The sequence below is a fragment of the Miscanthus floridulus genome, chromosome 5, assembly GCF_019320115.1.
Source record: "Miscanthus floridulus cultivar M001 chromosome 5, ASM1932011v1, whole genome shotgun sequence".
Classification (NCBI taxonomy): domain Eukaryota; kingdom Viridiplantae; phylum Streptophyta; class Magnoliopsida; order Poales; family Poaceae; genus Miscanthus; species Miscanthus floridulus.
The window spans coordinates 47,682,297-47,696,705 of NC_089584.1; the positions used below are offsets into that span (position 1 = coordinate 47,682,297).

Below are 14,409 nucleotides of genomic sequence, written 5' to 3' on the forward strand. Positions count from 1 at the left end.
CACGGGTACATCTGATCTGTTTATCGACTCGACAGCCTCAAATATTTTCTCCTCTTCAGGAGTTACATATTATTCGGATTTTTAACTACAGGACCATCTTAACACGCTACCGCTTGTAATTAAGAGTAGATAGTAAACATCTTTATTATGATCGTTTTATTCTGTCATAGCTTAGAAAAGGTCAAGCAGATACTATCGGTATTTTGCCTTTCATGATATCAAACATGTTTGTCTTAACAGAAGCAGCAAAACCAATGACCGAGAAATGCTTATATTATCAGGTTTTAGCTTGTTAGATATTTACGCACAATTTAATCCAAGAAATTAACAAAAGATTTGAAACATCATACATGTGCTTGTGTGACCTACTCACAGTTGCAATGATGATGACAAATATACTAAAACATAGGAACACAAACAGTAACATGAATGGGTGACAAGGCAGATTGGTTGCTGGGTTGCCTTAATAATATTTTTGTTTGGTTCAAGAATGGGTGACAATGCAAATTGGGGTGATGCTTTTTTTACGGCATTTGATTGATGCTTGCAAAGAAGAGATAGAAGCTGCCGATGGGAATTTTCACTGTTACCGGTTAAAAGAATGTTGTATCCAAGTTTGCATAAAAATCCGGTGACAAGCAGAAAAAAACAACAACTGAAGAACAAGTTAGATGTTTTGAAAAAGGAATATTCAATGTTTATGGAGTTCAAGAACTATGTCACTGGGCTTGGATGGGATGAGGCAAAACAAATTGTTGACTGCTCGCAAGAATGGTGGCATGAACACCTTGCTGTAAGAACTATATTGTCATTGTAAATATATTTTTTCCCATTCTTTGTTATGGTGTGCCTTGCTAATTTTTTTATTTAATTTCAGAAAGGCACAATTGTGACATATCACTTTGATTGATGAAAAACTTAGAAAATATTTTTTTTCCTTTCTAAAATAGTCATTTACATGCGAATTAGTGAACATATTAGTTTTTTACAAGCAATTTGCATATAAACAGTACCCCTAACAAAATGGACTTCTGCTTTTTCCACGGCCCATAGATTACAGGAGCTTTTCTAAAACCATAGCTCAACCAAACAGACCTAAGTAGTACTTGGATACAAGCTTTTCCCTGCTCGGAGACTAGTTTTGGCTCTCCTCAACTTGCAAGGTAGCTTTTCCCTTACTTTGCGTGGAGACTAGTTCTGTCTCTCCTCATCTTGCAAGGTGAGGCTAGCTTGAGCAAGCGAGGCTAGTCAATCCTAGCCCAGCAACCAAACGTCCCTGGAGTTTCTTGTTGCTTCCATGGCCATCACGTGCCACGCCGAGGTTCGCGCCGCCCTGGGCCTGCCATTGGTTGTCACCGCCATCTCCATGGCCATCACCACCACCTCGGCCACCGAGCTCTGTGGGCGCTATGGCCCCACCCTCAGCCACCACCGACACCTCCACGGCCTACGCATGTTTGCTGGTTAGTTTATGAGCTAATAAGTCCGACCGATGCTGGTTTGTTGTGAGAGAAAAAACATTATTGGCTGACTGATAAGCCCTGACTAAAATCAATAAGCGAACATGCTGATGATCGCCGTACTGTTGTCTCCGTCGTCGTGCCGGAGTGGGTCTGCCTCCACCTTCGAATCGACATGTCAGCAGCAACGAGCAGGTGCAAATCTATGTTTTGATTCACCAAGAGTCCACTCTCAGAGCAACGAGCATCAGCAGTGGTGGGTCGATTCATTGCAGAAGGAGAGTGCCACGGCAAAAAGAAGCGTGGGACCCACATTTTAAATTAGAAAAATTGGACGAAAGCTCATCCAGACTCTGTTTTGTAGCTCTGTGGGATTTATAGCCTAGTAAAAGATTGCTTTCTTTCGATGAAGGCAGAGCACTCGGCATGCATGCAAATATTTTAACCACGACGATTTCTACAGTGGTTTGAGTCTGTTTACAAATTTATACGTCGGGCAATGAGTCGGTTTCAAAAGAACACCGGAGAAGCCCTAGGCCTCCTGTAGTGGTTGATTCACTCTTTCTTGTGCCTGCTCGTTGGTTCCAATTCTCCAATGGGGGCCGTGTGTGCGTAAGTCGACAAAATCAACTTTAGGGCGTGCAGCAAGATACAGTAACCAAATCAGCACAGAGCGACAGACATTGCTGCAATGTAGTGTACGTAGCCTTCTTTGGTTGTTCCATTGCAGTACCAGTACTTAGTCTCGTTGTCGTATTCAAAACCAAAGTTCGGTACTTACCAGCAATTCTGTAGACGGGGCGAATCGACACTAACATATATACTTCTAAATTATATATATATAATTCTACATACACATACATCGCGATTCCCATTGCTTTCATGACTGGAGCATTGCCACCTGCACAGCTCCTCCGCCACTTGTCGTCGATGAGGCCGCCGCAGGAGACAAGCACGCGGCCGCAGCTGCGTCGTCGTCGTCCTCGTCCAGTGCCATTTGTGACGGTGGCCGTGTCCGTAGCGCTCATCTCGCTACTGTGCCTCCCTGTCGCCGCGGATGCCAGCAGAGCGCTGCACTACAGCCGGGACGAGCACCGGAGGCAGCACCACCGTGCGAGGGAGAACAAGAAGAGCCACGTCTCGCTCCCTCCGGACGTCGACGGCGATTCCCCGCCCGAGGCGCCGGGTTTGCCTCCGGAAGCTGGCGATGTGCCGCCGCCGCCGCTCCCACCGCCTGCCGAGGACCGACGACTGCGGCGGACGTGTGTTCGACGTGAGGGCGTTCGGCGCGTCGGGCAGCGACGGACGGCTCGTGCAGCGACGACACGCTCGCGTTCCGCGCGGCGTGGAAGGCGGCGTGCTCCTCCGACTCCGCCACGGCCACGCTGCTGGTGCCGTCCGGACGGCGTGTTCACCATCAGCTCCACCATCTTCTCCGGGCCGTGCAAGCCCGAGCTCACCTTCCAAGTAAGCTTCGAGCTGCATTGCCTTGCCTCCTCGCAAAATTAATCATCGACCCCAGCCAGCAAGGCCCAATTTTCAGCTCGCTGCCGTGACTGTGCACCAGATCGAAGGCGTGCTGATGCCGCCGGACGGGCCGGCGACCGACAGCCGTAAACAGTGGATCGTCTTCTACAAGGCCGACCGCCTGACGCTGGCGGGGGAAGGCCACCATCGAAGGCAACGGTGAGGAGTGGTGGGATCTCCCGTGCAAACCTCACAGGGTACTCCTACTCTTCTCTTCCGCGGTGCATTAGTCAGTCAGTCCTCTCCTCCTCGTGCCATGCCAATTACCGAAATCAATGTGTCACGGAGTTGAGTTTACCCCGAAGAAACATGCGTGACGTTTGGGTCTGTGTCCGTGCATGTCCAGGGTCCAAACGGATCGACGCTGCCCGGACCATGTGACAGCCCTGCGGTAAACCTCGCCGGCCGGCCACTTGGATTTCTTCCGATCCTGTTGTGATTTTGTCGAATCCTTGACGACCTGTTCGTGGAAATCGTGTGGTATCTGCAGCTCATACGATTCTTCTTGAGCAACGACGTGACGGTGTGCGGCCTGCGGATCGAGAACAGCCCGCAGTTCCACCTCAGGTTCGACGACTGCGAGCGCGTGCGCGTCGACGGCCTCTTCGTCAGCTCGCCGGCGTCCAGCCCCAACACGGACGGCGTCCACGTCGAGAACACCACGTCCGTCCAGATCCTCAACTCCAGGATCTACAACGGTAAGCTGAAACAGTGACTGGACACGCATACTCAAGATTGAATCAACTCTGTATCAAGTTTCCATCAAACTCTGAGCACCACCTGTCAATGCAGGCGACGACTGCGTCTCCATCGGCGCCGGATGCTCCGATGTCCACATCGAGAACATAACATGCGGCCACGGCCATGGCATCAGGTACCTGTCAGTCACTCAACAACGTGCTTCCATGGCGGAACCATTCGTAGTGAGCCTGACGCGGCAAGCTGTTGTCATCCTCGCAGCATCGGCAGCCTGGGTGTCCACAACACGCACGCCTGCGTGTCCAACATCACGGTCCGGAACGCTCGGATCCTCGACTCCGACAACGGCCTCCGGATCAAGACGTGGCAGGGCGGCACCGGCGCCGTGTCGGCGGTCGAGTTCGCCGGCGTGCAGATGCAGAACGTGAAGAGCTGCATCGTCATCGACCAGTACTACTGCCTCGGCCACGGGTGCGCCAACCAGACCTCCGCGGTGCGCGTGGCCGGCGTCACGTACCGGGACATCCGCGGCACGTACAACCCGCAGGCCGGCGCGCCCATCCGCCTCGCGTGCAGCGACGCCGTCGCCTGCACGGACATCACCATGTCCGGCGTCGAGCTGCTGCCGGCCGGCGGAGACGAGGGTGCGCTGCTCGCGGACCCCTACTGCTGGAACGCGTACGGAGTCATGGAGACGCTCACGCTGCCACCAGTGTACTGCTTGCTAGAAGGCAGCCCGGAGTCTCTCCAGGATCCGCTCACGAGTTGCTGAGATGACAATTGTTTTCCTCACTAACAAAGCTTTGTGTCCTGTGACAGTAAATGCTCATACACTCGATATTCAATATATTACAAATTACAAATAGGCAAACAGTGTGAATTTCTTGAATGGCATGCTCACAGCTAATGAAATCTGAGCTGCAATTGAATTCAAGAGGGTGAAATACGCAGTCGAGTCCTCAAAAACTTAAATAGATTCGATATTCTTGGTGATCCAAGTAAAAAGACGCCAGCAGTAAGATACACAATGACGAACAGTCTCGGTAGATTCTAAGAAAAATGCAAGCAGGACAACACCAACAACCGGAGAGCTGGTCACTGGACGAAAAAGATGCAGAAATCTTTGCCAAAATTTTGCTGGACCACGAACAGGTACAGCTATAATGTGCCTCATTAGACAGAACAAGCATCTTGGCCTCCATCTGTTACATCCTAAAGAAGCTGGCTACAACATCCTGAAAGGAGGGCCTTTAGCACAAATATATACAACGCAAGTCTCATACAGAAGCATGTCATGTTATGCAACTAAACCATAATTCTGCATCCTAACCGATCATAATAATCGCCTATACTTTTCGTGAGGCAAACTAACTTGATTGCCTGTATTGGTATAGATGATCTTGAACAGTAAATCAGAATTTGCCAAACTTGATTGCCTGTATTGGTATAGATGATCTTGAACAGTAAATCACCTCAGTTGAGAATTCGCCAAAATGTGTCATTCAGACTTCACGGATAGCCTCTCTGCAGGTTCGGAATCCGAAAGAAGAAAAAAGTTAATGGACCTTCCAGACTGAAAAATATCGGTAATAGACTTACTGAAAAATGTCCTACTTATGAGCTCATATGTCACGATCATTGATGTGCCCCAGAGAGACATGTTAAGAAACCTCGGCCCAAAACCTCTATAAAACCCCCTCCAGCCATCTTCATCAAGCAGCAGCCTGGTAGTTTTCATGACAGAAGGCCTACCCTTACCATAGTTGTCCATAACCTGAAATCACATGCAAATAATGAACACCTGATGATAGAATTCTCACAAGTATCATGCATGATAATAGTTCCTTCTATGACAGTAGTTAGCTACTTAGCTGTGCCAACTTTAAGTTCGGGTACATATCCTATGTAGCAAAGGTGGTACGTTAAACAGCTAACTCAAAGATAATCTGCATACCTAAGGTATAACATGATCATCACAGTATTGTAGACATCATTCGCTAGCACAGGCAACAACTAAAATGTTGCAGTGCCAGCCTTGAAATGTCATATTGAAATTGAATAATAGGTGCAGTTGCGAAACTGAAGCACTGACACAGAGGAACAATAAGCTTAAGACCAGACCTGTGTCACCCAGGTTAAGAGCTAAAACATGATCTCACAAGCTACCTAGAATAATGGACATTCTGTCCTCTCCATCGTAATATTGAGGAGCTTCAGGTCCAGTTGAAATCCTGTATATTAAAGCTACCCATATTTCACAAGGCAGAAAGTATAACCTAGGCCCACAAGCCCTTCCAAATCTATCCTGCACCTTCTGGCTACGACCAACATGTACATCCTCTGTTGCACAATCATTTATAGTAATAAAAGGGGTCGAAAGCAATAATATTACTACTTTCAATGGCATGTCAACTTCTAAACTACAGGAAGAACCACCGAAGGAAGACCCCTGTGATCTTCTGACACTCAGAAAATGGATCAACTTCCTAGTCCAAAAACCTTGTCTGATAAATAAGATAGTAACAGATAGCTGGGATGCTAGGTTTCTTATACCAGAAAAATAACGTGCTAGCAAAATAACATGACGAATGCCATGGGAAACTAGAGTCTGCAAAGATACATAAGCACACGTTCAGAAAAACAATTAAACTTACCTGAAGCCGAGTCTTGATGGTATCTATTGGAGTTGTGATAATCGATGAGCAAGCACCAGCAATTGTTCCTGCTGTCGCTTGGACAGCAACAAGTTCTGATTGAGATGGTTTTGTTGGCGAGTCTTTTCCATAACCCAAACTCCTATTTTAGGATAGCAAGAATATTAATCAAGCATGGCACTAATATCTTTGTAGACACAATGAACAATAAGTGATAAATAAAAAAATACACACACACCTCCAAATAGCATGTTGAGCACCACCATATGCACTCCACCAAAGGGCTGAAGCTGGCGACTGAGTCAACATAGTGATTCCAAAACCTCGGTAAAGCCCCCGGATCCCTTCTGTTCTGACAACCTTATTTATCACATCAAATGGGCCCCTGTATGTTGCCATCCCTGGCAATCCTTGAACCATGAGCCTTTGGCAAATCTGTCAGTTCAGAAATATGGAAGAGTATCATGTAAATTAGATAACAAAATAAGGATGTCATACAGAAAAATGCTTTTAATTACATTTGTTGTGAAGAACTATAATATTGTGTAATGGAATGGATTTATATGAAGAAATTATTCCTAAAGCAGTCAGCCCTTGCTCTGTACAGAAAGATAGATATATTTATATAGGAACTTCATGGAACAGTACAACAATCACGATGTGACATGTACCTAGCTATACATCATAAAGCGACATAATGCTTAAACTTACAAAGAAATGTAAAGAGTGTATAAGAGTTGATAGGGTTTCAATTTCCAAGCAATTGCAACATGATAGCTTCACTATAGAAGTATCACCCAAAAAGGAAAATTATCCATCAATGAAGGTTTCTGTGTTGAAGGGCGGGCCTGGTGCAAGCGCTAGAGTCTTACCGCCTGTGATCGGAAGGTCCCGGGATTGAGTCGCGGTCTCCTCGCATTGCACAAGCGAGGGTAAGGCTTGCCACTGACACCCTTCCCCAGACCCCGCACAGAGCGGGAGCTCTCTGCACTGGGTACGCCCCTTTAATGAATGTTTCTGTGTTGATTGCTTCATTTGTCATGTATCAGATATTCAGATTTATGCTATTATGTCCTCCAATGGACCTAACTTACAGAAACGTGGGTGCACAGGTCCTAAACTTATTAAATGGTGCACTACAGGTCCATTTCTGGACCATACCGACCATGTGGGTGCACCACTTAACAAGTTTAGGAACCCATAAATATGTTTTCAAAGTTCATGAACCTAAGTGGCACCTCTTGAAAAGTTCGGGGGCCGCCCATGCACTTAACTCTATATTCAACAAATTTGTTAACATGATGTTGGTGGTTTGACTAATAGTTGTTAAGCACAAAAGTTGGACTTAAAACAATATGGAGCTAGTGTGAAAGAATGCTCACCACATCTAGAGGAACAAAATATGAGCATGAACAGATACTCGACATCAGGCCTGCAACGCCATTTGCTACAGCAATTCGTGAGGCCTCTGACATATCAAAATGTTCACAATACTTAAACGTCATTTCTTTAGAGATCTCCAGTGATGTTAGAGCTAGCACTCGCCCAGGTAGGGCTCCAACAGCAGAGGTGCCAAATCCTCTGAAAATGCCAGGGATGCCATCGCTTCTCAATATCCTCCTAAAAACAGTAAACCCAGACATATGTGCAAGTCCCCCTTCAGCAACCTGCATCCTAGTCTTCACAACAGCTGTCGGGTGCAGAGCACCTTGCTGGGCCGTAAACAGGATAGCTCCAATCACATGAAACCTCGTCTTGTCCAACCTTCAGCGTGATACAAAAAGATAGCTACATCAGTTACAGGAATATGTAAATGTAAATTGATATTTTCTTTATAGGTTTGAAGTCCATAATTTATGCAAATTGCCATGTTGCCAGCATGAGATTTCCAAAATAGCACGCAACTCTACAGGCCTTTGAATACAGGTGACATGAAAACCAAAATTACTGTTCATCACATCACTGATGACAAAAGACGCAATTGTTCCAAAATGTGATTTTAAAGGAATTTTATGGGCCCTAGAGTGATCTGCAACCATTAGGGGTAGCTGAACTTCTTTCTTCACTTAAAACAATTCTCCAAATATTTCTACATGTACAAATTTTGAAGAACTTTTTGATGCGTAGAAGTTCATGAAATTTTGATGGGTGTTGACCTAGATTCACAAATGAATCTCCCATTCTTTTAAAGGCAAAACTCAGTACTGTGCATCAGCGATTGCCCGTCTAATAGAAATTGACTTGAAAGTTGAAAATTTATATGACACAATGTAGAACAAGTACACAAGATCTCAGAAAAAAAAATCCAAGCTATGGCTTGAATTAAGGACTTTAGAAGTACACTTAGAATCTGAAACTGCATTGATGTCTAGCAAAATAATACGTCATATATAAAAGCTAAAAATTTGGATTTCCTTACTCAACTCAGTGTCAAATTTCCTTACAAAGATGAACAAACATGTCTACATGTTAATCGCACGAGTTTGAAGCAGATTATAGAAGTATATTAACGACCAGCCTGAACATAGCAGCCGCTGCTGGAATTGGGGAAATACAATCGATCCCTCTCTAACACGTCAAGTTTTGCCAATTAAATTTACAGCTTTCCAGAAGACCCAAGTTCCGTTTTGCGTCCACATCTGCGGCACTGATCTCGTGGCCCTCCCCCGCGCCCCAGGCCACCAGAAGGTTGGGGAAAAGACGCAATGCGCCCGTGAATCACCTTCCTGTAACCCACGCTCCCTGGCTGCCCATTCCTCATCCTTGCCCCGTGCCGAGCACGGGAACAAGCGGCGGGCTGAGAGCCCAACCAAACTAAAAGCACGCTGCCGATCCGGAGACGGACCAAAAGATGCGAGGCCGCAAACGTCCACCCCGCGCGCCAGGATGAAAAGATTCCTCTTTTGATTCTTATAACTCTCTAATGTAACTGAAAAAGGGGACCCGTCCCTGGCGCGTACCTCTCCCAGTTGATGTTGGCCTCCGCGAGCGCGATCCCGGCCGCGGACGCCTCCGAGGTATCCGCCGCCGCCGCCGCCATGGACTCGCCACAGGCCTACGCACAGGAGGCGCCTCCGCGGGAGGAACAAATAGAGGAGAAGCGGCGGCGCGGCGATTGGTGCTGCTCCTCACTTCCGTGCGTGTTTCCGGTGCGGCTGAAGTGATGTCGGCGCCGCTGCGAGCGAATTTGCGCACGGGTAAAAGCAGGCAGCGGCGGAGGCCGGAGGCGGGGGAGGAAGGAGGCGGACGGAGCCAGTTTGTTTGGGTGCGCCACGCCGCCACCTCGAGGCAGTAGGGGTTTTGGTTGTTGGAAGTTTCCAGCAGGGTCGGGTCGGGTCGGCGCCCCGCGGAGCGCGCTGCCGAACTTGCCATTCTTCCGGCCTCGCCTCACTGACCTGCGGGGCCGGGATTGGGCCCGGATCGTAGTGGGACCGGGGAGTCGGGCCCTTGAGTGGGGCCGGGCGGAGCGTGTGGTGGGTGTTTCTCGCTTTCCTGCTCAGGCCCCGTTTAGATAAAAAAAAATTGGATTTTTGATTAGTAATTAGTGTCTAATTATAGATTAATTAGAGTTAAAAGTTTCGTCTCGTAATTTCTCACCCAACTATGTAATTAATTTTTTTATCTACATTTAGCACTACACATATATACCCAAAATTCAATATAACAAGTACCGTAAAAAAAAATTTGGCAACTAAACATCCCTCAGACTGCTCTCGGGGAGTCGTGGGGACGAGAGCCTCGGACTGGGAATAGAGGAAAGCTGCACCAGCGAGGCGGAAGGGGTGCACGTGTCATGCGCATATTGAGCCTTGCTGTCAACCTGGCCACGTGGGTCAAAAAAGGCAGGTGGGCGACCTTCTTTTCGTTTCTGTTGTTTCCGCAACCCCGCGTCGCGTGGCGCGCTGAATCAATGGCGCGTGCCTCCGCATGAACAATCGTTCTTCTAAGCTCCCATTTGATTTCTCGAATTCTCTTGAGTTCGGATCCAAGTCTGTAGCGGATTGACATCTATTGCGGATAGCGGGCGTTATAACGGACGCTAAGTTTTAATAATATTATCTAAAAATCTTGTATAATTTAGATATATGTATATCTTAAATAATAACTTTCTTAGGTATTAACAAAACTATTAAATACAAATTAACAATAAACTAATAAATATATAACTTAAATAGTGTAAATAGATATAATTATATTTGAACAGTTGATTCTTGATCAAATATATCATAAATTAATGATGAACTAGTTACGTTCTAGAGTCTGTCCGCTATAGCGGACTGCTACGTCAAATAATGGCTGCTATAGCGGTTTGTTGTGCCAAATAGCGGGCCCTAAGTTCTAACCCGCTACCTCCAAGCCCCTACGTTATAGCGGTAGCGATAAGGGGCTGCTACCGCTATTGTAGCCGCTATAGCGGACGCTACAGACTCTATTTAGTGGTCTTGTGATCATTTTATTTGTACTAGCTGTCCTTCTCAAAAGGAAAAGTCCCTTTAATTCTGGATTAATTTGTCACTTTCAGATTTCAGAAAATTAACCTCAGAACACAAGAGCATATAGAAATTTAGATTTCTAAATTGAATCTCCAAACTAATATAGACACTCAATATAAATATGGCCCGCCCCGGATTTTCCTAAATCGGGCTCTTTGTTTTTCTTTCCATTCGGGTCACCTCAATGATGCTGTCGCACTCGTCCTCTCATTCATATTGCGAGAGGTGTGGCAACTCCTCCAAATATTAGAGGCCTAAGTAAGGTAATTAAGATTTTTTTTTGCGAATAAGGTAATTAAGATATTAATGGTGCTTGATTATATTTCTAATGCATTTCAGCATCTTGCTAAGTTTTTTTTTCAATCATGCATGCCATATCCAGTTCATATGCAAACGTACAAGGAAATTTTCATTAAGGTAAAAGTTCTCAAAACTCTTAGTAGTAGTATTTCCATAAAGCCCAAAGTGTTCCTTGTTTACTGATCACCATTTCGAATGCACGTGTACACCTCTTTGGCTTCCTATTATTTAGAAAAGGGGAAGAACGACTCCATTCATTATGGACTGAAACGTTTGGAATTTCGGCCGATCTGTTTTTGCTTCTTTTCCATTCATGGCTGAAATAATTTCTTCTCGTTTAAGCCTACTCAGGACTAGTCCAACATGGTTATCCTCGTCTTCGACCTCCTGCATGTTTGCTCACTGTTCGTTGATATTTCAACGCTGTTGCCATGCTGCACAGTCTGCCTCCGACCACGTGTTCCATTTCTTTCTTACACTGTCAGCTGTACCTGGCCCTATTTCTTGCATACCACATTATCCAGAGCTACGTATAGAGTAGCAGTGCAGCTGATACATTCACTGCCTCAAGTTACCATGCAATGCTTATCACCTTGGTAAAGTTATTTCTTTCCAGCTTTAAAATTTGATGAATTATCCATTCTATTCCTTCGGGAGCAATCCTCGCTACAGTCTCAATCTTCATCTCTTGGGTGACTGCCGGTGGACCAGAACTACTTCAACAGTATTTTTCAACGAGCGAACAGTATTTTTCTCTCACAACAAATCAGCATAAGCACCAGCACGAGCCAAATTTTAGCCATTGCACCTTCCAGAGACCCATTCCTGTCAGCAGAGATATGGGTTAGTCAGGGAGAGATCTCCATCTTCCCTGCTTCCATCGCCATTGTAAACTCCCTCTCCGGTGAGCTGCACTTCGATTTCTTGCATCTCAATCACCGGCCATGTACTAATCGAGTTCTTGATGTTCAGTTGTGCAGCTTCACGTTATGGAAAATCCTTCCTCCGTAGCTGCTCTGCTCCACTGTGGTTTTCTGTTGCCTGACCGTCACTGTTTCAGCTACATTCACGAGCCCCTAGTGAGCTTCAGCGTAGACTTCTAGTTATGTGTTCCACTCTAGCAACGATGAGGCTTCGGTTTTGGTGCTGCTTTTGCCACCGCCTTGAGCTGCTGCTAGATTGTTTTACTGCTACTACTCTATGCCGTAGCTGCATGCTTTTGCATACCTGAAACTAAAGCAAGGCTTCACTTCCTTTTTTTTCTTTTCGATAAGGAAGGCTTCACTTCCTTGTATTCCAGAAGCTACTTGACTTAGCTGAAGACGCGCCGTGGTGTCCAACCGTCTCTGACGACGAGCTGATTAACTTGTTGCTATTGGACACTACCTGTTACTTTGGCCTAATCAAAGTATGAGTCGCTGCCAGCGAGCGAGTGTTGCGGCAGCCGCAAGACTCTGTTTCTGTATTACTGGTCTGCACTGATGGGCACAAATTCAGACAACTAAAATCTGAGCTCTTGTTAAATCAGTACTCCAAGCCGTAAATCACGCACCAAGTTTTGATATAGTTGAAGCTGTTAGCCAGAGTAACAACTTTTAGTGGTAATAATATATGTTTTAAGAAAATAATAAATGGTCACATGAGTTTCACGTAATAGCAGTTGTACTCTGTATACTCATCAGTGTCCATCTCTTTCAGTAGTATGAAGATTATATATATATATATATATATATATATATATATATATATATATATATATATATATATATATCTTAATAACCGGAAACACTACGAGATATGTTTGTGAGTTCTCAGAACCTTTTTGTCATGGAATAATTTCTAAATAAACTGGATATAAGAAACCCTGTTGTTTTCTATTCTTTAGAGTAAATGACAAATTTAATTTAATACTATATCTCTTTCATATCTTTTTCTACAATTTCCACCTTGGACGAGACGTATTGCATAATGCATGTATCATTGTCTTTGCTTATTTTATTCGAGTGCTTATCTGGAATTTATTGGAATTAACGCGTAGACAAGACGAACTACAACAAGGCAATATCAGCAAGTTTAGATCGTGAAAATTTCTCCAACTGAGCACGACCCTGTTATTTTCTATTCGAATTAACGGCTATTCGCTAATTGAACAAGGGCCAACTGAGCACGACCCTGCCAGCAAGAGTTTCTCCAAGAACCACAACAAGGCAAGCAAACCATAAAACATTGGCAATAGAAAATTTATTAAGTTGCATTGTTTAAGAAATTATTATGTATATGTTATGTTTAAATTTCTCCTGGGAATGGGATTTGTCTATCGGATGGTCAATGCTTGTAGGTCCGATGTATGTCGGTCATCAGCAAGTTTAGATCGTGAAAATATATTGGGGATGAGCTTTTTGTCTCATGTGTGGTTATTAACATGAAACCTCCTTAGCCACATAAGGACCGGTACTTTGTGTCTTGACTTAAGAGTGTTGTACGATTTTCTCTTAAGTCTTAAGTCAAGACACAAGTTTAGCAGTGTCCCAATTAATCACATGAAACTGATAACATGAATAATGAGATAGCATTTAAAAACATCGTCAATCATTTGTCATTATTTCATAAGAAGTCCAGGCCACTCGTGTCTGTGAGCACGGCTGATATACCAGTTTTTAACACTCCGCAGAGGTTGTACACTTTCCCGATGAGCCGTGATTTACCCTTTCGTCCGAGGTAGCTAATATCTTGACCCACTACCAAGGAAGGTCGGTAGAGTTCACTATGAAGTCTTTCAAAGGTCCATTTAACAAGTTAGGGTCGCTAGGTTTTCGTGACAAGCAGGTGTAGGAACCCCCTTTCGAATGGTACAATTCCTTCTCGGATATACTCATAAGAACAGAGGTTGTCCTATACCTATCTCGTCACGCCCCTTTTGCGCCCTTTCGGGTAACCACTAACAAGCTAGAAAAAGATTCTCATACTTGACTAAAGCTAGAGCCATATGACACTCATGGTTGTATTGTAAGTCCTGAGTAATCACTTATAGATAAGTCCTTAGGAGGACAAGAGCATCATGTATAAAGCCAAATTCTCTCACCCTTTAATTCGCGTTGCTAAAAAGTATCTTTTATTTTTCGTTGCATATTCTATTAATCAAGCTACAGTCATGATCATAATTAATTGAGCACTAGTATGGGCTATCCATATGCAAATTTTCCCAAGGTGTCAAGTAATCAGGATATCAAATAACTAGGATAATTTATATGGGTATCAAGGTAGACACATGCATAT

The 14,409-nt window shown here is 44.9% G+C and overlaps 1 protein-coding gene and 1 pseudogene across 1 annotated transcript; one reads left to right on the top strand and one right to left on the bottom strand.

Annotated features, from left to right (window-relative positions):
• The first annotated feature begins 2,375 nt into the window (after positions 1-2,375).
• On the top strand, positions 2,376-4,549 carry LOC136449926 (polygalacturonase At1g48100-like; annotated as a pseudogene).
• Positions 4,550-4,785: 236 nt separating this feature from the next.
• LOC136449927 (uncharacterized) lies at positions 4,786-9,635 on the bottom strand. Its single transcript, XM_066450156.1, has 6 exons — positions 9,301-9,635; positions 7,723-8,104; positions 6,579-6,775; positions 6,341-6,482; positions 5,301-5,460; positions 4,786-5,210 (listed from the first exon to the last, which is right to left on the bottom strand). Exons 1-6 carry the CDS (start codon positions 9,378-9,380, stop codon positions 5,185-5,187), a joined length of 987 nt encoding a protein of 328 aa, XP_066306253.1. The 5' UTR covers positions 9,381-9,635; the 3' UTR covers positions 4,786-5,184.
• Between the last annotated feature and the right edge of the window lie 4,774 nt (positions 9,636-14,409).